This window comes from Geotrypetes seraphini, chromosome 1 (genome assembly GCF_902459505.1).
Source record: "Geotrypetes seraphini chromosome 1, aGeoSer1.1, whole genome shotgun sequence".
Classification (NCBI taxonomy): Eukaryota; Metazoa; Chordata; class Amphibia; order Gymnophiona; family Dermophiidae; genus Geotrypetes; species Geotrypetes seraphini.
The window spans coordinates 208,992,070-209,017,892 of NC_047084.1; the positions used below are offsets into that span (position 1 = coordinate 208,992,070).

Genomic DNA, 25,823 nt, shown 5'->3' on the forward strand with positions numbered 1-25,823 from the left:
AACCGCCTATATCTAGGTGGCATTACAATAACCACATGCACAGAACATAACAAACAAGACTTGTACAAACATCTTGGGTTACAGATCTTCACAGTACAGTTCATCTTAAAACCAGCATTCAACGTTTCAGCTTTATTGAAATGCTTCAAAAATGATACCACTCGAACATCAGTTTTCTCAGTCACTGCCCCTCAATTATGGAATTCAATGCCCGCACATCTCCAGGAGGAATCTACCCTAGATCGATTTAAATCTAATTTAAAGACATTTCTATTTAAAGACACTTTCGATCTTTAACCGCTAACCACTGTCTTCTGTACAAATGTAATAGTTTTCATCGCCATTGCGAAGGATTTTTACACTGAAGTCTTTGTTTGTAGACTAATTATAACGGGCAATCGTTTGGTACCTTTTAGCAGTCTATTTCATACCTTATGCACCATGGACCCCTGAGGAATGCGTGTTGTCCAAAACATGGGCCGTGTCGGGTCCTTGGGTTGGTTATAAGGTTGTATATTTACTGCATTTTTTTATTGGTATAATAAACATTGCCTGCATCTTGTACATAGCCTGCAGTTTCTGTTTGGTTTTTCCTCGGATTTTGATATACTGCAGTCTTTGTTGGATTCTCTTTTTGTTACAAATGTAATAGTTCCCATCCTTAATGTACTTACCATATTTGTCTTTCTATTCTATTCATTATTGTGTTTCTACCCCCTAACCTACTGTTTGGTATTGTTAGTCCAGTGGTCTCAAACTCAAACCCTTTGCAGGACCACATTTTGGATTTGTAGGTACTTGGAGGGCCTCAGAAAAAAATAGTTAATATCTTATTAAAGAAATGACAATTTTGCATGAGGTAAAACTCTTCATAGTTTATAAATCTTTCCTTTTGGCTAAGTCTTAATAATAATATTGTTAATTTATAGCTAAAGAGACATATGATCAAGAAACTCTTTTATTTTACTTTTGTGATTATGATAAACATACCGAGGGCCTCAAAATAGTACCTGGCGGGCTGCAAGTGGCCCCTGGGCCGCAAGTTTGAGACAACTGGGTTAGTCTATTAAGGGGGAAATTCTATAACCAGGGCCTAAGTTTAGGCTTTGGTAGACACTCTGCTGATGTCTAGGGGCTCCTTTTACAAAGGTGCAGTAGCGGTTTTAGCGCGTGCGCTAAAATGCCACGTGTGCTAGCCGGTACCACCTCCTTTTAAGCAGGCGGTAGTTTTTTGGCTAGCGTGCGCTAATTTTGTGCGCGCGCTAAAAACACTAGCGCACTTTGGTAAAAGGAGCCCTAAGTAATTGAAAAATGCAGTCAAAAATGGAAAGATTGAGGCGCCTAAATAAAAGGCAGATGGAAATACCACTGCTGAGTAGCTGCTTTAGGCTATGGAATGCCAAAGTAGGCATGCCCAATGCCCGAAGTGGCATTAGGCAATCTAAAGCAGCTACTCAGCTGCGAATCATGCCAAGATATGCGGTTGAAATGTAGGCCTGGAAAATCCTAGCATACATTTTAGCTGCCTATCTTTGCCTAGACCACAGTAGCCGATTGTGGCAGCGGAATTCCCCCCTCCCCCATCAGCTGAGTGTCAGGGTTTCCCCAAAGCGCAATTCTGTAACGGTTACAGAATAGCAGCTTTGGTTAGTATCTGCCACTCAGCTGATGGTAGAAGGGTAATTCCCCTACTGCGATCTGCCCATAGGAGGGGCTTTTGGCACCTGGGCCAACTGGAGTCTTAGGCTTCCTTCCAAAACATAGAAACATAGAGTATGACAGCAGAAAAGGGCTGGCAGCCCAACAAGTCTGCCCACTCAAGAACCCTCCCTCTCCAAGTCCCCCCCCCCCACACAATAAGTCTGCCCACTCAAGAGTCCTCCCTCCCATGAGAATCCATCTTATAAGCATAACTCTGTAGCATCCCCACTTGTTTCTCCCATCGTCTCTTGAAGTCGAGCACGGTACTGGCCTTGACCACCTTGCGTGGTAGACCATTCCATCGATCAATCACACTTTCGATGAAGAAGAATTTCCTGGTGTCTCCATGAAATCTTCCACTTTTAAGTTTTAGCGGATGCCCTCTTGTTGCCGTGAGACCCTTAAGAGAAAAGATTTCTTCCTCCACTCCAATGCGGCCCGTGACATATTTGAATGTTTCTATCATGTCTCCCCTTTCTCTGCGCTCTTCGAGAGAATATAAACGCACTCTGGTCAGACGTTCTTCATATGGGAGATCTTTAAGTCCTGAGACCATCCTAGTAGCCATTCTCTGGATCTACTCCATTCTCTTCACATCCTTCTGATAATGCGGCCTCCAGAACTGGACACAATACTCCAGGTGTGGTCTGACCATGGATCTGTACAACGGCAGTATGACTTCAGGCCTTCGGCTGATAAAGCTTCTTCTGATGCAACCCAGCATTTGTCTAGCCTTTGCTGAAGCTTTCTCCACCTGGTTTACAGCTTTCATGTCTTCTCGGATGAGTACTCCCAAGTCCCTTTCTGCAGAAGTTCTTGTTAAATTTTCACCGTTCAAGGTGTATGTTCTGCATGGATTTCTGTTTCCAAGATGCATTACTTTACATTTTTTGAAGAGTGGAGGTATGTCAGTCTCACAGTGGGAGGGTCAACGGGGTTCTGCTTCGCGGCAGGATGGGAAGGATGGATAGAAAGATGCTGTGCAAGGGGATGGGTGAGAGGGTCGAAGGGGTTCTGCTGCATGGGGAGATGGGAGGGAGGGATAGAAAGATGTTGCACATGGGGGGAGTGAAGAAAGCGCTGCTGCCGGCAAATCGAGCAGCTCTGTCAGGGATGGAGTCGAGGAGTGTCAGGGACATTCGGGAGGGTTTTCGGGGGTTGATCTAACTAGGGCTTATTTTTGGGATAGGGCTTATATTAGGAGCACCTTTAAAAATCATGCTAGGGCTTATTTTCGGGGTAGGTCTTATTTTCGGGGAAACATGGGTATTTTCTCTGGTTTGTTTTAAATCTACTACTTAGTAGCTTCATTGCATGTCCCCTAGTCCTAGTATTTTGGGAAAGAGTAAACAAGCTAACAACTGCCAATTAATTGTTGACATCAATTTGTTGCTAGTTATTGGCTTGTTAGCTAATTAATTTGCATGTGCATAAAATCTGTTTTACTGTTTGGGATCTTGCCAGGCTCTTGTGACCTGGGTTGGCCACTATTGGAAACGGGATGCTGGGCTTGATGGACCTTCAGTCTATCCCAGTATGGCAATTCTTATGTTCTTATTAAAAAAGAAACATTATGAAGCACATTGTACCCACACACATTGTGTTTAAAAATCAGTTAGTTAGCTGACAGTCCACACACACCCTTTTACACTTTAATATGGCTGTTTGATTTATGCCACATGTGTATTACATGTACATTTTTATTATTTAAAGGGAGGAACATTTTTGTTAAGAAAGTATATCGAATGTTTCTTTGTTGCAGGGGCACCCTTGAAACAGCACTTGTTGTCGGGTCTATCTCTCCTGGGTCAAATTAGCTGAAAAAGATAAGTGGCTTTAAAATATACGAATAATTGAAATACGCACTTAGAAAACCTAGGGCTTCTTTTACGAAGGTGCACTAGCGTTTTTAGCGTGCCCTACAATGCAGCGCGCTAAAACCCTGCGCGACATGGAAAATACTAACACGGAAAATACTAACGCCAGCTCTATGGAGGCGTTAGTGTCTAGCGCGCCTTTGTAAAAGGAACCCCGAGTTTCAAAGGAAGTTTGGAAAATTAAAATTAAACTAAAATGTAAATCAAAAGGGCCAGTGACGATGTTACATGTAATTCTTCCTGCTATACAAAATTATGAGAGCGGTGGTGCTGAGGCCCGAAGATACATAATTATAAGCTAGCATAAAGTGGGTTACACTTAGAATTTATTTAATAGTGTGACATGATTTTTTTTTTTTTTAATTAATTTTCCTCATTTATTTATTTGGTTTTATATCCCGTCTTCCCCAAAGAGCTCAGAATGGGTTACAGTTTTAGTCATGGAGTTACAACATATAGGCGCGCTAACCAACTTAGCGTGCGCTAAACGCTAATGCATACATTATAGTCTATAGACACGTTAGCTAATGCGTCTATAGACTATAATGTAGGTGTTAGTGTTTAACATGCGCTAAAACGGCTAACGTGCCTTAGTAAAAGGACCCCATAGTTACATAAGACTACTCTAGGAACATTGCAGGGAGTTACAGAATATTCTACACTAGTGTTTTAGCCCGTTACATTAACAGGTGATAGTAGATATATATATATAAAAGGTTATTTTAGTGTTAGTAACAAAGTGGGACTTGTGCTAAAACTGCAAGAGCTACTGATCAATCATTTCCTCTAAAGAGGCAATTTTAGCAGTTTTGAACCGGTGGACCGTAAGCTATTCCCTATTGCATGAAGACGGAAACCTGCCAGGGCGCCTGGCTGAAACTGTCCCAGTCCACCTTAAAAGCCCATCTCCTTAAAAGCCCACCTCGGCGGTGACGACTCCCGCCCGTGTGCTCAGAGGTTGGTGCGCGCAAACCCCAACGGCTCCCTTTGGCTGTGCTCGCACCCCGGGTCTCCTCCTCCTCATCGACATGGCAGGCCCGGCGCCGCCTCCCCCCTGGCCCCGGCGCTGACCCGCCCGCTACCAGGAATGGATCCTAGACACCATCGACTCGCCGACCTGGAGCGCATCTGAACTTTGGCTGGCCGTGCGTGGTAAGCGCGCATGTGCACTCTGCTTGCCACGGAACTACAGATCAGGCAACACGGCGGTGCGAGTGCGCATGCGCGCTTAGCGTTTTATTATAAGAGATGGGGATACAAAATTACAATATTACAACATGATAAGGGCATCGTTTGCATATGGTAAGTTTATTACTTAATGAGTTTTATTATTGAAATTCAATTTTATAAATATTTTTATTTTTTACTATATTATTTTATTTCACTGATTGTTCAGCTCTTTTTACTGTAAACTGCCTAGAACTTTTTGTTATGGCAGTATAAAAGAATAAAGTTATTATTATTATTATAAATGATCAAGGATATTCTAGTATCATGGTCCATGCCATTGATGTGGCTGTTTGCTGGGTTCCTGTTTAGGGGGAAGTGTTCTTAATTGTTCCCCTTTGGTCGCCTATTTTTAGGCAAAATGTGGCCACTTTGGGCAGATTTCAATTGCCTATTCTTCAATAAATAATCTGATTCTCACATGTTTTTGGTGTATTTGACCTGCTCCTTATCTGCATCGCTTTGGAGTTTACAGACTGACGCCTCTCATCCGTTCTTGCTTTTCTATGCCTGTTGTCCGCTGGGTGTATGCTTTACACCAGCCTTTCACTGGCGTGTAAACTTGCTTTCAAAGTTAGGTGAGAAATGCACAATAAGCCTTGATAGAATTTGCACTTAGCACGGATCATCCAACCGCCTCCTCTCTTTCTGCATTACTTCGCAACCCACTTTAAGCTCACAAAGCTTGATTCTTGATTTGAAGTTCCGTGCTCTACCTTCCTTAAATTTCTAAGCTGTTTATTCCTAACTTTTCATGCTTTAATTTAATCAAATCCAGTAACTGGGTAAAAATGGAGGCTTCTTTTTTTATACTGTACTTTTATATAGACATGCTGTCTGTGAAAAGCCATAAAATTGCTGTGAGCCTTGAAATGAAATGGTGCCTATGAATGGAAAGCATTGTTGAAACAGTTCTATAGTGTAAAATGGATATTATTCAAATTTATGAACATTGCTGTACTGTGGAATGCTCTAGGAATGTGCTCTGAGCTCTGTTATTTGCATCTGAGGCTTTTATTTATTGTGCTTCGGTTCCCAAGAGGACTACTAACTGTATTGCTTCAGAGACCATACATACCATTCAAATATTGCTCCCAAGCTTTAGTAATTTACGTAGATTTATTTAAGGGCAGAGGAGATTTAAATTGCTAACATTTAAAAAAAATAAAGCTTTATTTTATGCACAGCAGGCATCCTCTCTGGTTACTATTTGCATTATTACACACACTGTTGCAGTGTTAAAAAGTCTCACTCATTACCTTTTTTCTTCCCAGCCTGTATAGTATAAATACTTAAACCACCTCCCCCACCTTTATCAAGCCATGTTAGGGATTTTTATCACCAGCCGCTGCGGTAAAAGCTCCTCTCCATCACAAGGGATTATTGCAGTGGATAAAGAATATAAATTTTCAGGTACGAGGGGGTGCTAAAAAGTTCTCAGCCTAATCAAGAAGGGAATGGCATGGATATGGTTCAATCAATGATCTAAAACAGGGGTAGGGAACTACGGTCTTCGAGAGCCATATGCCAGTCGGGTTTTCAAGATTTCCCCAATGAATATGCATTTTAAGCAGTTCATGCAAATAGATCTCATGCAGATTCATTGGGGAAATCCTGAAAACCCGACTGGAATACGGCTCTCGAGGACCGGAGTTCCCTACCCCTGATCTAAAACAATGTCAAAACACAGAATTTTGTTTCTGCAAATTGGCACATAATGAAATAAGATAACTACAGCTACAGTGGCAAAATAATGCTCAAAATTTATGAAGCGGGTTGGCTGGGCTGAGAACTTTTCAGCACCTCTTTGTAGTGTTAGTACTGATGGCTTATTTTCTTTTTTTCCTTCTGGATACTCAACTTCAACTTTTACCTTCTCTAGTCTTATTTATTTATTTTATTATTTATATACCACTTATATCCTAAGTGGTTTACATTCAGGCACTTTATCATATTTCCCTATCTGTCCCGGTGGGTTCAAACTCTAGCTAGTGTACCTGCTTCAAAATGAATAAAGATATTTAACAAAAAAAAAAAATTATTAATGACACAACTATTTGACAAATTTGTAACTCAAGCTTCCTAATGCTTTTTAAATATAACATGTATTGTGTACATACTAGAAATTGATGTATCTTTATGAACTGTATATTTGCTGGATGTTCAGCCTTATCTGCTGTGAACCGCCTAGAACCATTTGTGGTCTGGCGGTATATAAGAATAAATTATTATAATATTATTAAGTGACTTGCCCAGGGTCACAAGAAGCAGCAAAGGATTTGAACCCACAGCCTCAGGGTGCTGAGGCTGTAGCTCTAACCTCTACGCCACACATTCCCCCCGAGCATATATATAAAGTCTGTCACTCACTTTTTATTGACCTATTGAATTATCCTGTGATTCCTGGGAAATCTCGTAGGTAATGGTTGACATATTAAAAATGATCAAAGTCAAATTGTGCAAAATAGACGTGTACATAATAGATCAGATTTTTACTGCAAAGCATTGGGATACACTATGGGGTTCATAATTTAAAAAAAAAAAAAAACGTCTAAAAAGTGGCCTAAATGGCTACTTGGACGATCAAAAAGCCTGATCGTCCAAGTACCCATAATCAAAGCTGGTTTTAGACGTTTTAAAACCAGCTTAGGCCTTTTCCCTGCCACTAAACGCACAGAGAGAAAAGAGGCGTGTTTAGAGGAGGGGAAAGGGCGGGAGGTGGGCTGACCTACACCTAGGCGTGCAGCAGGTATAACCAAAACCTTAGGCAGGTTGCCTAGTAGGCACTTATACGTTTTGACTTAGACGAAGTCAAAACAGGTCTAAGTGCCGAAAAAGGGGCCTCTGAGTTGATCGTGGCTGCTCGATCAGCTCAGTGGCCCCAGCAACCTGCCTACCCCTTACCCTGCCTCATCTCCCCTACCGCAATGCCATTACTCCTCTACCCGAACTGCCGTGGGTGCCGCAGGGCAAGAGGGCTTGGGCTCTCTCTTGCCCCGAACGTAATCGGGGGGAGGGAAGGGGGAAAGGCGGTGCCGCGGGGCAGGAGGGCTTGGGTTCCCTCCTGCCCCAATGTCGTGGGGGGTTGGGGTTGGTGTGGATTTTGTAACCGGTGTTGTTTTTGACAGACACCGGTTACAGAATCCAGCTTTTAGGTGAAGGACTGGCTCCTCCTTCACCTAAAAGCCTTTGTGTTGGACGTTTGGGGCTTAGGCGTTTTTTTGGTTCATTATGGGGTATAAGTGTAGACGTAGTGGTGGTCTGGGCGTTTAAACAGCTGAATGTAGAGGCAGGCCATTATCAAACAAAACCTCCATTTGGACGTTTTTTTTTTATTATGGACATTTTCCCTGCTTCTACTTTCAACGTTTAAGGCCTTAGGCCAAAAGGGGACTTAGATGTTTTTTTAAATTATGCCCTCAATGTCTTTTGTTTCAGAGTTTGGATGAACACATTTTCTCCAGTTCCACCTCTTGAGCATGCCACATAAAGCAGATCTTGAGAAAAGCAAGGACTCCCTAGGTCAGCACTTCTCAATCCAGTCTTCAGGACACACCTAGTCAATAATAATAATAATAATAGTTTATTTTTATATACTGCCAAACCATCAGTTCTTGGCGGTTTACACAATAGTAATTACAACAAGTAATTAAAATACAGATCTAAATAACAAAAGAAAGTAACACAATTCAATAAAAGATACTGACTAACAAAATGCGACCCTAACTTATTCAAAGTAAAATATGCACAATACAAATTATTTATAGTCAGATTTTCAGAATTTCCACAAAGAATATGCATGAGATAGATTTGCAATCACAAGAAGCAGTGCATATTCATAGAGGATATCCTGAAAACCTGTCTGGCTGGGTGTACGCCAAGGACTGGATTGAGAAACACTGCCCTAGGTAAATATGCATCATACTAAATGACAGTTCTTGAACAATATTTGATGGATAATCAGAGAGAGAGAGAGAGTGTTTTTGTTATGCAGAAAGAGAGAGTCTAAGTTTGAAGTCTCTAGCTCAGAAAGCATGGGAAAATTTGGGTTAAATAGTAATCTAGGACCTTCTTCTGTCCCTTTACAGATAATACCAAAAACTGTCTCCTGCCATGTTTAGTTCCATTTCATCAAATGGTGTCCAAAAGCATTTCTCTCTCTCTCTCTCTCTTTTTCTTTATATATAATAATAATATGCTAAGCGCGCATGCGCACTCTTATCCCGTGTTCCCTGAGATCTGATCTGTCAGGATGGGGCTGGCAGAGTGTGCATGCACGCCTCGAAGGACCGGCCAGGTAACACACCGCGACTCCATCTGCTCTCCCCCCCCCGCCGCCGACCCTACCTGGCACACCACTAACATGCCGCGATTCCCCCCCCCCGCCAACCCTACCCGCCACACCAGAAACCCCCATTGACCCTCCCAGCCGACTCTCCCACTGCTACACGGACGACAAACCTTGCAGCTCCAGCAGCGTCCCAGGCACACTAAACACGCTGCTTTGGCTCTTCTACTGGCCTAATTTCCTCTGCCGCGTAACTGATAACGTCATCAGGGACGCGGCAGAGGAAATTAGGCCAGTAGAAGAGCCGAAGCAGCATGTTTAGTGTGCCTGGGACGCTGCTGGAGCTGCGAGGTTTGTCGGCCGTGTAGCGGTGGGAGGGTCGGCTGGGAGGGTCAACGGGGGTTTCTGGTGTGCCAGGTAGGTCGGCGGGGAGGGGAGTGTTAAAAACATGCTGCTCAGGGGGATGGGAGGCAGGCAAGCAGACTGGCATGGGGGGGTGGGGGGATTTCAATGGAAGGGGGATGGGAGGCAGGCAGGCTGGCATCGGAAGGGGGGTGGGGGGTTTCAATGGAAGGCAGGTAGGCAGGCTGGCATCGGGGTGTGTGTGTGTGGTTTCCATGGAAACATGCTGCTCAGGGGGATGGGAGGCAGGCAGGCAGGCAGACTGGCATGGGGTGGGGGTTTCAATGGAAGGGGGATGGAAGGCAGGCAGGCATCGGAGAGGGGGATGGGGGGGTTTCAATGCAAACATGCTGCTCAGGGGGATGGGAGGCAGGCAGGCAAGCATCGGGGGGGGGGGTTAATGGAAACATGCTGCTCAGGGGGATGGGAGGCAGGCAGGCAGACTGGCATCGGGGGGGTTAAATGGAAACATGTTGCTCAGGGGGATGGGAGGCAGGCAGGCTGGCATCGGGGGGGGGGGGTTAAATGGAAACATGTTGCTCAGGGGGATGGGAGGCAGGCAGGCTGGCATTGGAGGTGGGGGTGGGACAAAGTCTGGAAGATAATGATGAGGACATAAGGAGGCATTGGGGGCACTAAGGACATAGAAATGGGCACTGATGACACTAAGGACATAGGATGCACTGAGGGCACTAAGCAGGACAGAGGCACTGGGGGCACTAAGGACATAGGAAGGAGGCACTGGGGGCATTAAGGACACAGTACGCAGGCACTGGGGCATTAAGGACACAGTACAGAGGCACTGGGGGCATTATGAACACAGGAAAGAGGTAATGGGGGCACTAAGGACATAGGAAGAGGTACTAAGGACATAGGATGGAGGCACTGAGGGCACTAAGGACATAGGGAGAGACACAGACAGAAAAAATGACAGACATTCAGACATCTACTCTAGCACCCGTTAATGTAACAGGCTTAAAGACTAGTCTATCTGTAAACAGATTATCTTTTTTGCTACTATGAGGCTTGTGCAATAAAATTCAAGTTAAAAATTTTTTGAAGTATAAAGCTTTAATGTATCTCCCAAAAAGATGTTGAGCACATTAAAATTTGAGTACATAAGCTTGACACCAAAAAATTACTATGCATGTCTGTGAGCAGTCTGGTGATCAGCAAGAATTTCTCTTTCTTTTCTTTTTTTTGAATAGAACCATCATTTATTTGGTGTAGATCAGATTTGCTCCTGTCTCCCCCATCTACAACTCACCCCCAGACTAAATGGATGGCATATAAAAAAAGTATTATAAATGGTGGTTTCACCCCACAAGAGCTTTGTATACGGGAAATCTGCATTAATACCTGGTTATTAGTGCCCGATTCGCGATTCAAATCGATTCTCCGATTCACTTTTGGTGAATTGATTTGAATCGGTTTACTATTAAAGAAAATCGGACTTACCGATTCGTTGGCCCCATTGCTACCACTGCTTTTGCTTGGCCAGGGAGGAGAAGAGAGAGCCTTGCTTGCGTGAAGGAGAGAGCCTTGCTGCCCCGATCTGCACCAGAGACTCATTCGGGCTTCCCCTCTGCCACTGGAGTCCTTGCTTCTGATGTAACTTCCGGTTTTGCAAAACTGGAAGTTACATCGAAGCAAGGACTTCGGTGGCAGAGGGGAAGCCCAAACGGATCTCTATTGCAGATTGGGGCAGCACGGCTCTCTCCTTCCCGCAAGCAAGGCTTTCTCCTCTCCTCCCTGGCCAGGCAAAAGCGGCGGTAGCAAATTCAATTCACTATCCTGCTGCTATTCTGGGCATCTTCTCTCCATTCGGCCGCCCAAGCGGAAACAGGAAGTTTTCACTGAGGGCAGGCCGCAATGGAGAGAAGACACTAGGAGTAGTGGCAGGAGTGGATCGCTACCGCCACCGGCAGACCTCTTCCGGACTCTCTTTGGGAAAGGTGCGGGAGGGTGGGGGGGGGCTTAGGAATGCCATAAAAAAATTTTTAAAAAAGGTAGATGGAAGGAGAGGTGAGATGGGGAGTTGGTGGACTGGAGGAGAGATGGGGAGAACATAGATGGGAGAAATGAACTTGGTGGAGGGGGAAGAATGGGATTTAGGGAGGGAAGGAACAAAAAGGGAGAGAAGTTGGACACAAGGGATGATGTGGAGGGGGGATAGAGATACTGGATAGGAGGGTAGTTGGGAAGAGAAAGGGAGAGATGGTGGACCCTGGGGTGGTGGGAAAGGAGAGAGAGATGAAGGATGAAAGGGTAATTCGTAAAAGGTGGATCTGTGGATGGAGACGAAAAAAAAGGAAAGATACCAGACCTCCAGGGGAGGGAAGGGAAATGGAAGGGGAGGACAGAGACAGAAGATAGATGGTTAGCACGGAGAAAGAAGAAAGAAGGAGACCCTGGCAAGCAAGTTATCAGAAGACAACCGGAGCCTGGGACCGATAAGATCTGAATAATGATCAGACAACAAAAGGTAGAAAAAATAATTTTATTTTCTATTTTATGGTGTTAGACCACGAATGTGAGCTAGGATTTAAGAGAGAGAGGAAAAGTGTTTTTTGTTTGTATATTTTGTTTACACCACAGCGCCAGGAGAGGGCAAAGTGGGTGAAGAGGCTATAAAAGGGGTGAAGAGGCTATAAAATAAACCCACCAGGATAGTTGAAAAAAACATCCACTTGGGCAGGAAAATCGAATCGAATTAAAAAATCGATTCAATAGGCTGAATTGAATCGAATTTTTTTTCCTGAATCGGGCAGCACTACTGGTTATAGTTCAACCACACAGAGAACACAATCTCACCATTTCAGCTTTCAGTGAAAGCTCACCTGGCTACAATTCTGACAACAGAGGATTTGTACTTTGGTAGATGCAGCTAATTAAGTTCCAAATAAAAGACTGGAATTTGAGGCAATGTTGTAATCAATTATGGATAGGGCAGTTAAAAGGAGGTCCCTTCATCCACAGGCCAAACAGGGGCCCTTTTCTAACTTACCCTTCAGAGTAGCAGCTTGGACCCTTTATGCAATGGTTGGTTTTTTAACTTTACTCCTTAGCAATAGCAAACGGCTTCTCCACATCAATCTTCTCACAGTCTACAATGACGACATCCTTGAAAGGCTTGTCTCAGCTAATTGTTGTAGTATTCTCAATCTTTTGCACCACCTCCATTCCAATGAGGACCTTGCTGAACACGACGTGCTTGCCATCAAGCCAGGGTGTTTTCACAGTGGTAATGAAGAACTGGGAGCCATTGGTGTTTTTGCCAGCATTGGCCATGCTTAACCAGCTGGGGCCGTAATGTTTCAACTTAAAGTTTTCATCTGTAAATCGGACTCTATAAATACTCTTACCGCCATCTCCTTGGGTGAAATCTCCTCCTTGGATCATGAAGTCCTTAATAACGGTGAAACTTGCTGCCTTTGAACCCAAATCCTGTTGCTAAAGCAACAAAGTTATCTGTAGTCTTTGGAACAGTCTTTCCAAATAGTCCAGTCACAATACGCCCAACTATATCATCTCCAATTTTCATATCAAAGTAGACCTTGGCAGTCACCTTAGGACTCTTCTTCTCATCTGCTTCTGATGTGGCTGGGAAGAGCAGAAAAATGATGGAGCCCGCAATCAAAGAGGTGGCGAAGAGCAGCTTCATGTTTCTCTCACGAATCCTGAGCATGAATGAGAGAGAACTTGGGAACAGTCACTACAAAGGAACTGTACGGAGACCAGCCGCACAAGTATGACTCCAGAATTTCTCTCTTTCAACAACAAATCCCTATCAAAAGCATCCAAGCTCCTTCACAAGTCACAAGAGGTCCCTCCCCAGTTGCCAAAATTCTTCTTCCCCTCCACACACAGACTATTCTACAATCAAATGCTGTTCTTCAAAGTCAGAAGAATTCCCCACCTAAGATACAGGAATTTAAAACAAACTGGAGAAAATATTTCTTCACACAATGTGTAATTAAACTCTGGGATTTGTTGCCGGAGAATGTGATGAAATCAGTTAGCTTAGCGGGGTTTAAAAAAGGTTTGGATAATTTCCTAAAAGAGAAGTCCCTAGGCCATTATTGAGATGACTTGGGGAAATCCACTGTTTATTCCTAGGATAAGTTGCATAAAATCTGTTTTGCTACTTGGGATCTAGCTAGGTACTTGGGACCTGGGTTGGCCACTGTTGGAAACAGAATGCTGGGTTTGATGGACCTTTGGTCTGTCCCAGTATGGCAATTCTTATATAATTATTCCCAACACTCTTGATCCCCCTGCACCCCAAGAGCTCCTTGGCAACTTAGAAACATAATAGCAGATAAAGGCCAAATGGTCCATCTAGTCTGCCCATCAGCAGTAACTGTGTCAGAGGAGAAGCTTTCACCCACACACACGCAACTGCAGACAGGCAGGCTTCGCTCGCTTCAGTAAGTTTTTTACGAAAGCATCGTGAAGGTAAGGGGGATGGAGGGAGGGAGATAGATTTGGCCATTGGTAGGTAAGGAGGGAGGGGGCCGCGTGCCTTTCCTCCCTTAACTGCGGGGACAAGGCCATTCACCGCTCCACGGGGCGGTGGATGGCCTTGTCCCCGTGCCGCAGTGAGTATTATTCCTCCCCACCATTTTGGCGGGTAACTGCCACCGTGTCATTCTCTAATACACATTTCAAATCTGACATATTCTAATCACAAAACAGAAAATAAAATTATTTTTTCTACCTTTTGTTGTCTGGCTATTATTCAATACTACAACCAAATGGGGAAAGCTTACTTAGCTCTGTGATGAAATTCTTCAATCTTTTAAACAATCATAGCTCTTGTAAGAATATATATTTATAAATTCGTAAAAGTGCTCAGACCACCTAACCCTATGTTTAGTGACACCAAACTGCGGGTAGAATCGGGACCATCATAGCATTTTTACTGTCCCTGACACAACCTTTAACTTTAATTATATTCACTTTATTCTAAAAAATATAGTCACTTATCTGTATATCAGCAGGTTGGGTACTCTATTCTCCGCAGTATTATCGTGCAAACATGTAAACTGTGCATTAAAGTGCTTTTCTACTACTGTGTTAGCTCTGGTAAAACTCCATGACCCCCCAGATCTTGCATAGCAGCATATCAAGGCCAATTTTGTTCCAACCCTTCTGGGGGACTCTTTCAACAATTGTCGATCGCTTTCGGTTCATAAATCAACTCATCAGACCCTATGGCTGAACTCCAAGATTCAAATTGACGGATTTAAGGTCATCTGGAAGTATTGGATGAAGGCGGGTATATGTACTTTGGATGATGTCATTTCAGATGGTAGGCTGCTTGATTTTTCACAATTGCAACACAAATTTGGTCTTAATAAACCACAACATTATAGATGGTTGCAGTTGAAGCAGGCCATTCAGGTAGGGTTCCCTGAATGGAAAAACCTCAGTAATCAGTATAGTTTGCCGATCTTATGCTTTCAGGTGGACTTCCTGAGACATCAGGCCGCTCAGTGGTATAAATTAATATCTGGATTTTAAAATAAGAAACCAAAAACTGGTCTTCGGGACATTTGGAGCATTGAGATCAAGCATCAAATTACTGCATCTCAATGGCCACGTATTTGGGCTTGGAGGATGAGATGTACAGTGTCTGCATCTATGAGACAAACTTGTTTTTTTCTGTCACATAGAGCATTTTGGACCCCGGTTCGTTTACAGAAGTTAGATAGCTCTAAATCTAATAGATGCTCATTGTCATCTTGAAGCTGGGACATTAGATCATTTGTTATTCTATTGTCTATTAATACTTGCTTTTTGGAAATTAATATGGGGTCAAATAAATAATTTGTTAGATAATCCGGTGGCATTATCTTATGACACTATATTGTTTGGCATGTCAATGAGGGCTAAAAGCCAAATATCCTCTAATAACAATAAGCTTCTACTCATTATGACAGGGGTTGCCATACAACAGATTATGAATAACTGGAAAAATTGGGAGAGGCTGAATTACAGCTTTTGGTGGAACTCTTTGTGTCACATTTTCAAAATGGAAAGGATAATTGCCTTGCAGCAAGGAAATTTTAAGAAATTTCAGGTTATTTGGGAGCCATTAACAAGATACTGTAAAGATTGAAATTATTGCATAGAATTAATATTAATTCCCTTTTGATCATACACATCCAGGGTGGGGTGGGGGGGAGGATGGAAATATTTTATGATTTCTTTTGTTTATGATGAATTGTTGGATTTAAGGGAGGGGGGATATTTGATGAAAGCTATAATTTGATGATATAATAAGTAATGTTAAAGTATAAAATGATTGTATTTTGTGTTATACTTATTGTGAGTTTCAAAAAAATGAATAAAGATTTATAAAAAAAACCCCAAACAGTTGTCGACTGCTGTAACCTTTTAGCAATACTAAGTTCTTTACCAGAATTTGGTTTCTTGCAGTGAAAACCGTTCTGATACAGAGACTGTTTACAAATTATCGTCTCCTTTTGCACATATCCTGTAGCAACAATTCATTTTTACAAGGTAGTGTTGCAGTGTGGTGGGAAATATTTACAATATTTTACATCAACTTCATTCATGACACGACACACTAAAATTCATAAGAATCAACTGAGCTCTGTGGTGTCTGTTATTTTTTTTCGGTTTACAGTGATATATGAGTATATATATATATATATATGAAAATATATATGTGCAAATGTTAGTTTTCTAGAATCACATTTTATTTGTGTATGTAATATCCATATGTAAATGAAGATATTTACAATACAAGTGTAAATTGTGACTAGGACTTCCAAAATAAAGGCCAAAGCATCAAAGTAAAATGAGGCAGTGGTTTCTTTGTAAAGGTACTGTACATCTGATCATTTCATCATTGTTAAGCCTTACCTGAAGGGTTTTAACTTTGCCCAAGATGTCGTGTGACATTGTTTGGGCTACCTGCTCATCATCTTCTTGGTCATCTGGCATGAAAATACTGTCGTGAGACAATGCCCTTGTGCCCATAGTACAATTGGGAGCCCTGCAATGCAATGTAAAAGCCAACATCAGAATTAAAGTCTAGCTCCGAGTAAAATCCAGTGTAATGAGTTTCAATCACTGTTTTGATACAATACTGAATGCAAACGAGCCAAGTTTGAATGTGGGTTAAAATAAGGTGTGAAAAAATGCAGTGGGCTAATATTTGTACTACATATGTAAGTTGGAAAATCAAAGCTTTGCCTCCTTGCTGACAAGAAAGGAAAACTTAATCTCTTCCATTACACAATGAATCAACCTCAGCAAACCCTCAGAAATGGAGCAGTCCATATAACTAATCTCTGACGATGTTAAAGCCTCTGGGACTCCCCACTACACACATCACAACAGAGGGTCTCAACCCAGTCCTCAGGAGATCCAGTCACTCAGGTTTCAGGACATCCACAATGAATAGGTATGAGATATATTTGCATACAATGGAAGCAGTCCATGCAGATCTGACTCATGAATATTTATTGAAGATATCTTGAAAACCTGACTGACTGGGTATGTCTCGAGGACTGGGTTGAGAACTACTGGTTTAGGATGATAATATCTACAGTCCAGATTAATCAAAATACTTGTGATTCGATAATCTCCCTTTTTACTGGTATTTTTTAACAAGTTGACTAACTTGGTATCTCCACTTACAACTAAGATGATAAGAGTTGATTTTTTAAAAAGCCATAAAACACTATCTAACAAATTCACCAACATTACTAGCCATCAATTTTGTAACATCTATTAAGCATGTTTTTGAATTTCATCTAATTGTCCTAAATTGTTTTGAAAACCTAAGATTTTAATACAAGACACTTATATAAGTATTTACTGAGAAAATCACGTTTTGATGCAAGCTAGGGATACGTTGCATGAGTAATTTATAGGCCGATATTCAATAAAAGCTGAAGGCCTGCTATTCAAAGGATTTATATTCCTAACTCTGAAAGTTCTGCTCTTAAATTAGCCTCTTTGAAAATTTACTATGGATAAGGCCATATTCTATATGTGGAGCCCAAAGAATTAGTGCCCACTAGAACGGCACTTAGCGCAATTCTATAACTAAAAAAAGACACCAGAAAGTTCAAGAATGGAATAAAGACCATACTTTTCACAGAACACTTTAACAAATAAAGAAACATTTAGGGGGAATAGCAACATGGAGGAAACAACAGGCTACTCCCCACTTGGAACACGACAGGGTGAACACAGGAAAATACAAAGAAAGTTGAGTATATGATAAATAAAATATAGAAACTAGAATTATAGTGTATATACATAGAATGAATGCATTATGATATAAATATTTAAGATGAATGTATATTTAGGGTAAATAAAAATTCTATGCAGCATACCCAGACTGTATATTCAGTCAAAACAAAGACTAAAAGTAAAGGATATGTAAATGCACCATAATATGATGCCCAAATGCACCAAAACCAATAGTTAACACCATCTGAAGCTCAGGTATGGATAACCATCACAGAAACACTCTAACTCTGTATGGGAACACCATTACTAAAGCTCTTATATTGTAGCTCATTTATTGTATTGTAACACCATTACTAAAACTCATATATCATAGCTCATGTATTATAATACCACTAGTGTTTAAGCCCGTTAGATTAACGGGTGCTAGATGACCGCCTCTCCTGCTTTTGAACCTGGGCAGGGGCAGAGGCAGAGCCGGGGCGGGAGGGAGTGATGGTGTGAGAGCAATTTCAAAGCCTCGGAAGCGACGGCTCCTTGACCAATCCGTGCTTACAACGTCCCCACACTCGCGGTCTGGCTGGCTCCCCCACCAAAGCCCTTCGCAGTGGCAGCCCCTCCCACATCCATCCCCGCGTCCCAAGCCTCTCCGAAGGCCGGCTCCCACGAAAATGGTACCCCTCTGTCCAAAGCCGCGGCGGCAGCCTCCCTCAAAACACATTTCAAATCTGACATATTGTAATCACAAAACAGAAAATAAAATTATTTTTCTTACCTTTTGTTGTCTGGTCATTATTATTTATATCATGTAAGGGTCCCAAGCTATGGTTGGCTTTTGATAACTCGCTTGCCAGGGCCCCTTCTTTCTTCTTCCCTCCCTCCATCCCGGCAGCTGAAGACAGGCACCTCCCCCCAGTGGTCTGAGACAGGAGGGAGCAGTTAGGAGAGGGTCTGAGGGCAAAGAGGGGCTCAACAGCGCCCAACCACGGTGGCGGCAGGGCTCCAATTTCAAAGCAGCTGCTTTTAACATAGACAGATCTGAACTGACCTGATGGAGGAAGGGAAGGAACGGTGGGGTAAATTTCGGCAACGGCAGGAATTGTTTGGCGGGCCAAGCACCGGTTTCTTTAGGCAGCCCCGGTTGTTTACTTGGATTAAATGTGAGCCGTGAGAGGAAGGCCGCCGCAGCCTCGCAGCTAGGTAGGGGGACAACAATGGCGCTTATGCTCAAGCCCCCGCCGCAGCTTCTCTCTGGATCCTGGTGCGGTTCGAGAGAGGAGTCGTGGCGGCGGCTTGAGCATAAGCGCGATTGTTGTCCCCCTACCTAGCGGCGAGGCTGCGGCGGCCTTCCTCTCATGGCTGGCGGCCGGCGAACCCTAATGCTGACATTGAATCCAAGTAAACAACCGGGGCTGCCTAAAGAAACATGGTAATCATATTCTGTTCTGAAAGCCCCCGCCGCAGCTCCTAGGCGGTTGAGGGGGGAAGGTTGTGGTCGGAGTTGCTAGGCTGCAGCGGATGTGTGAGTTGCGAGTGTGGGGCCTGTAGCGGCGCGAGGTGGAGAGCAGGCTGTGGTGACGTAGTAGGCGCGCATGCGCACTCGTGTTTCCGCGACGGGACCAGGGAACACCATTTTTTTAGTGCGCATGCGCGTCCTACCATTTTATTATATTAGATGACAGAAGCTCAAGTATTGTAACACCATGACTGACGCTCATGTATTGTAACACCATTATAGATCCTCATGCAAACCACTCTGCATTGACTCCCCCAGTCATACTGTGTTTCTCCGAAAATAAAACAGTGTCTTATATTAATTTTGGGCCCAAAAAACGCACTAGTTCCTATTTTCGGGGTAGGGCTTATTATTTTCATGTACATGATCATCTCTCCCTTCTTCTTTCCTTTTTCTCCCCCACATGTGCAGCATCTTTCCTCCCCTCTCACCCATCCCCTTGTGCCTTCCCTCTGCAGCATCTTTCTATTACTCCCTCACTCCCACCCCCTGTGCAGCAGAACCCTTGCCCAGCTTTCATCCTTTCTTCCCTCCCTCCCTCCCATCCCTTGTGCAACAGAACCATTGCCCAGCTTCCATCCTTCCTTCCTTCCCTCCCTCCCATCCCTTGAGCGGCAGAACCTTTGAGCACCCGCCCCCGCCGCACAGCCAAACCCCCACTGACCTTCCATCCTTCCCTCCCATCTGAACCCCACCAACCCCGAGCCCTACATAACTCTCTCCAGAGCAGCGTCAGGCCGGCAGCACTCTAAACAGGCTCGCTGCCTTCTCTCATCAGGGCTTTCTGTGTGCCACATTACTGATGACATCATCATTGATGCGGCACACAGCGGCGGTTGGCGGGGTTCGGATGGGAGGGAAGGATGGAGGTTCAGCGGGGGTTCGGCTGCATGGTGGGGTGCGGTGGTGGCGGGAGGTGGGGGGAAGCGCTGCTACCAGCGAATCCAGGGACTAGGGCTTATTTTGGATAGGGCTTATATTAAGACTTATCCCTAAAATCATGCTAGAGCTTATTTTTGGGCTAGGTCTTATTTTCGGGGAAACATAGTAGTAGCTGTATAGAAGCTTTGAATAAACAGTAAAAGGTACATACACCTTATAGAATCATGCCAAGCATCAGTACATATCTTAACTTGTAGGCAAACCTTTTAGGCTAAGGAAAACCAGGACTAAATCCTTGCGCCTAGCTTATGCACATATCTGGCGTATGCTATAAGTGCAGATAAATTTTAGAAATGTCTACAATCCACCCATGTCCACACCTCCTTTTCAGATTCATGCACTAGAATTGATGTGCAATGTTTTATAGAATGTGCCTACAAGGGCTAGATTCACAAAGCAAACCGATCGTGTGTACCGATCGGTTTGCGACCCCTTAACGAGCAAATTTCCCTCCAGACTGATTCACTTCCCTCTCCTGCGATCCGCTTCTAATTCGTGCATGTAAATGAGGAGAAATGCATGCAAATTGGACAGCGACCCAATTCACTACACAAAATATCACATTGGACAGGGTTGGCCGATCAACGGAAGAAGCGACTGCTGGGGACCAGTCGTTCAATGGTTTCCAACTGCATATCCTGCTCTCTGCCCCAACTCAAGCACAAATCTCCTGCCCTGAAGTCCTGCCGCCCTGCACTGCTCCGAAGTCCTGCTCTCTGCCCCAAAGTCCTGCTGCCCTGCACTGCCCCGAATCTCCCCGAAGTCCTGCTGCCCTGCACTGCCCTTCCCCGCCCTGCGAGCCCGTGGTTTTAACCCGTGAGTTTAAAGCGGGTTAAAACCACGGGCTTGCAGGGCTCAAAACTACTAAAAAAGTAAAAAGTTAAAAAAAAAAAAATTGTGGGTCCGATGGACCGAAAGTTGGGAGTAGGAGGGGTGCCCGGTCCCTCCTGCTACCAGGCCTCCAACCCACCGCCCGGTCCTGGTTGGGCCCGGCCCACCCATCCATCCCAGTACCTGTAAAATTGTTGGGAGCAGGAGGGGTGCCCGGTCCCTCCTGATCCTTGGACAAGGCTCCCCCAACATCTTCGGGAGCAGGAGGGGTGCCTGGACCCTCCTCCTGCTCCTATGCACCGGCAATATCTTCGGGAGCAGGAGCAAACTCCTCCTGCTCTTACTCTCCTGCCCCACCGCTGCCCAATAGTGGCCTTAGGCCCCGCCCCGGCGCATCATCTGATGCACGGGGAGAGGCCTAAGGCACTGATTGGCTGAGGTGCCTCAGGCTCCTCCCTTTGGAGTCTAGTGAAGTCCCTGATTGGCCACAACAATGGTTTTTAAAAAACGCAGATGGCAAGAGGGAGTTGGTATCCCTCCTGCTTTTTTCTCTGGTGGAAGGGCACGGCAGAGCAGGGCAGGCAGGAGAGATCGGGGCCTGGGGGGAGGGTGTTGGGCAGATCTCTCTTGCCTGCTCCCGGATTCTCCTGCTCTCTGCCGCCATTCTCCGCAGTGCAGGCCCGCTTTAAAACCACGGGCTTGCACTGCAGGGAACAGCGGCAGAGAGGAGAGTCCAGGAGCAGGCAACAGAGATCTGGGCTGGGCTGAGCCCTGACAGCAGTGACAAGAGCCTGCTTCTCTTGTCACTACTGTCAGGGTGTGCGCATGATCAGGGATCGCTCTGGCCGTGGGTAGGGGACGTGTAGGGGGCGTGTTAACAATCGTCCCCATTTGCATGCAGGCCTTTACTGAATCAGTCGACCGGTATGCAAATGGAAACGGATCGCACACGCTTTGGAGATTTAGTGAATCCTGCCCCAAGTACTACCAATTAGCATCAGTTATGAGGTGTTAATTGCCCATTATCAGCACTGATTACTGGCTTTTCAAGCAATTACGTTATATACACAAAGCAGCTGTGTGGACCAATTTGCTAGCACAATTTAAGGCGCCATAAACAGAATTTGGGGGGTCAGAGCCTAAATTTGTAGTCAAAATTTCCCTAAACTCCTAAATTTAGGAACATAAAAAGTGGACAGCAACAGGGGTGAATTTAAGATGAAGGAAATATTTAGGCACTGGACTGAAGGAGTAGCCTAGTAAGATCTCAAAATATTGTGTACTTTTCTAGAGACTGCACTTTCAAAAAGATATAAACAGGGTGGAGTTGGTCTAGAGAAAGGCTACTACAATGGCCGGTGGTTTTCATCATAAGGTGTAAGGGGACAGACTTAAAGATCTCAATATGAATATTTTAGAGGAAAGGCGGGATACGTTTAAATACCTATGTGGCATAAATGCGCATGAGGTGAGTCTCTTTCAGTTGAAAGGAAACTCGAGTGAGAGGGCATAAAATGAGGTTAAGAGGTGACAAGCTCAGGAGTAATTTAAGGAAATACGTTTTTACAGAAAGGGTCATAGATGCATGGAATAGTCTCCTAGTAGAAGTGGTGGAGATAAAGACTGTGTCTGAATTCAAGAAAGTATGGGATAGGCCTGAGGGATCTCTTAGGGAAAGGAGGAGATAGTGGATGTTGTGGATGGGCAGAATGGATGGACCATGTTGTTTCTATGTTTCTAGTGCTTTGAGCATAACTCTAAAAGGGCTCCTTTAACAAAGCGGTGCTACCAGTTAGTAGTGTGCTAAATATGAAGAAGCTCATTCAATTCCCATGGGTTTCTTTGCATTCAGCACACGCTAGTCGATAGTACCATTTTGCAAAAGGAGCCCAAGGTTAGGAGCATAAATCCTTTGAGCATCGGGCCGTTAAGGAACTGACCGTACTGCATAGGGAGGTCAGACATATAAATGGGCGTCAGCCTGGCACTTGACTGGGGAAAGGGTTTGTGGGCAGCAGGGAGGGGGAAAGGAGGCAGGTAAGATAGAAGGGACAGGGGTAGGTATAAGCAAATTAGAACAAAGGTTAAAAAAATGGGTGGTAGCTATGGGTATATGGGGGGGAGCAGCTGCAGTTAGGAATGAGGGGAAGTCTAAGTGGTGGTGTCAAGGTGAATGGAGATTAGGAGCATGAAGGGGGTCATTTGCAAGGGCATAATCACCATTTTGCCTGCAGCTCCTATTGCTCTCTCTACTCAAAGTTTTTGCTGCTATCCCCCTTTTCTTACCTGCCACATAGGGAGCATCCTACTCTGTGGTGCTTCTGCAAGGTCCAGAACTTTCTGGGACTAGAGAGTGAATCTGCGGGCTCCTTGCACAGCAGGATTCATAGAAAGAGCCCTTCAGTGGCATGAATCCAAGCTCATTAACAGGTATGCCTGAGGCATTTTGAATAGAGCAATGCATGTGAGGAGAGATTTATATTTTATTTCTATGCATCTAATCCCCTCCATACCATTCTTTACCTTAAGTGTTCCTTTTTATATAAATGATTGTATTTCTTCCCCTCCTCTCCTCTTGTACCAGTCAGTCGGGGGGAGGGGGGGTTGCTCTCTTTGTGACTATATTTTATAACGAAATGTACCCTTTTTTCATTTAAATTGTACATCGTACAGTAAACCAAGATAAGCGATCAAATGAAATTTTAATAAAACATGAAACTTGAGAAGAGAGCTTCCCTAGCAGGATACAGGATTGTGGGAAAGCACAGAAGAGGGAGAGAGCTTCCAGAGCAGATGCTGATGCTCAGGATTTAAATTATGAGCATCGTTTCCTTTTTTTCACTAGGAAGAGTAAGAGAGCTTAGTAGAGAATGACACGGGGACAAATATTTTCCTGTCCCGGCAAGTTCTTTGCCTGTCCCTACCCCATTCCTGCAAGGTCTGCCGTCATCTGCACAAGCCTCAAACACTTTAAAATCATAAGTGTTCAAGGCTTGTGCAGTTAAGGCAGAGCTTACAGAAATGGGGAAGGGACAGCGACAAACCTTATGGGGACGGGACGGAGAAATTGAGTTCCTGCGGGGATGGGGACAAATTTGTCTCTGTATCAGTCTAGAGCTTTGACAGCAGGATGTTTGTGCTCAGGATTTGGTTCCCCCCCCCCTTTTTTTTTCCACTAGCAGGATCATGGGGCAGACATCCGATGGGGGCTGACAACTTTAGAAGTTTAGATGTTTAAAAGTTATGCTACCCTTCACAGACATTAAGGCTATACATGAGCTGCAACTACCCTGGCTGGGTAGGAATTCCTTTTTATTGGCGTTAGCACAGGGTGCTATGGCATTATTTAGTTTTTGTTCCTACCCCTCCCCTTACCTGCAGGACAGGGAGCAGCATCCTTTGTAATGCCTTGCTCCACATGCTTGTTACAGGGTCTGGGACTACAGCGCAGCTGTAGGATCTGGGAAGCAGCAGCAGCATTCAGAAGGAAAAGCCACTTCAGATTAATAGGTGTTCTGGAGAGGCTTTACACAAAACAGTGTGCGTGGCAGGGAGAGGGGTGATTCATAATGCATTGCGAACGTTGAAAACAGTAGGTCAGCATCAAATAATCCTGCACACAACAGCACCTAGAAAGCCTTAGCAAGAGGAGCACCAAAACGCACAAACCACAGCAGAGGAGGGAGCTAAGAATGGTTGACACGGAATGGGTCAGGGAGAAACAGCTGAACAGAAATTATTTCATTTCTGTGACTAACATCAATTGCTGCAAACAGCATCACCGGTTTAATGAGAAGAAAAGGGACTTGTATACTGCCTTTTTGTGGCTACACATTCAAAGTGGTTTACATATATACAGGTACTTATTTTGTATCTAGGGCAATGAAGGATTAAGGCCCAAATTCTGGAACTGGCGCCTAATGTTAATAATAATAATAATAACAGCTTATATACCGCAATACCGTGAAGTTCTATGCGGTTTACAAAAGATTAAGCAAAGGTATAAATTGACTGACTTCAAGAGGGGAAGAAGAAAGAGAAGTAATTAGACAGGAAATTCATTGTTGAGGAGAAAAGTGATCAAGAGGACAGTAGGTCGCTATTGAGCGGAAAGAGATAAGTGGATCAGTTGTCAAGATGTTTTAGGAACAGGTGTGTTTTTAGACGTTTCCTAAATTCCTCATAAGTTAGTCACCTATTATGCAGGCGCCCATCTAAATAGGCACCTATCTAAATTGAATAACAAGCTCAATTAAGCTTTTTGATCGGCACTAATTGAAACTTAGGCGCCTATCGAGAAAGAGCGATTCTGTAACAAAGCGCCTCTAAAAATTTAGGCGGCCTTCAAAAAAATAATAGGCGCTATGCATGTTAGGAGTGGGCGTGGCTACATGCTAGGCGCCTTCTTACAGAATCGCTGCTCTTAAGTGTGCTTAAGTGCTTGCATGGGCGCCTAACTTTTAGTTGTGCCTAGAGCTGGCCTATTTAATGGGCGCCTCCAAAATAGGTGCCGCTCAGCGTGATTCACTAAACAGCACCCAATTTTACTTGAATCGTGCTGATCAGTTCCTATATAGGCGCCTAACTTTTGGGCGCTTCTTATAGAATTAAGTGACTTGCCCAGGGTCACAAGGAGCAGTACTAGGATTCAATCCCACAACCTAAGGGTGCTGAGGCAGCAGCTCTACCACAAGGCTAGGCCAGGCCTCATCTCCATGGATATAAATTACTTATCATTACTTGGACTAAACTAGGGAGTAGGGAGAGTGTGGTGCAGTGGTTAAAATCTACAGCCTCAGCACCCTGG

At 44.1% G+C, this 25,823-nt stretch overlaps 1 protein-coding gene and 1 pseudogene across 9 annotated transcripts in view; both read right to left on the reverse strand.

Moving 5' to 3' along the window:
• Nucleotides 1–25,823, reverse strand: part of CRACD (capping protein inhibiting regulator of actin dynamics) — a 287,080-nt gene that overhangs the window by 76,398 nt on the left and 184,859 nt on the right. For all 9 annotated transcript variants that reach the window (XR_004539459.1, XM_033944683.1, XM_033944615.1 and 6 more), the window contains one exon: nt 16,390–16,522. Coding sequence is in view for 8 of the 9 variants with exons in the window: in XM_033944615.1 (XP_033800506.1) it covers nt 16,390–16,522 (133 nt within the window). In the remaining variant the exon portion in view is untranslated. The remainder of the gene's footprint in view (nt 1–16,389; nt 16,523–25,823) is intronic.
• On the reverse strand, nt 12,553–13,183 carry LOC117360649 (annotated as a pseudogene).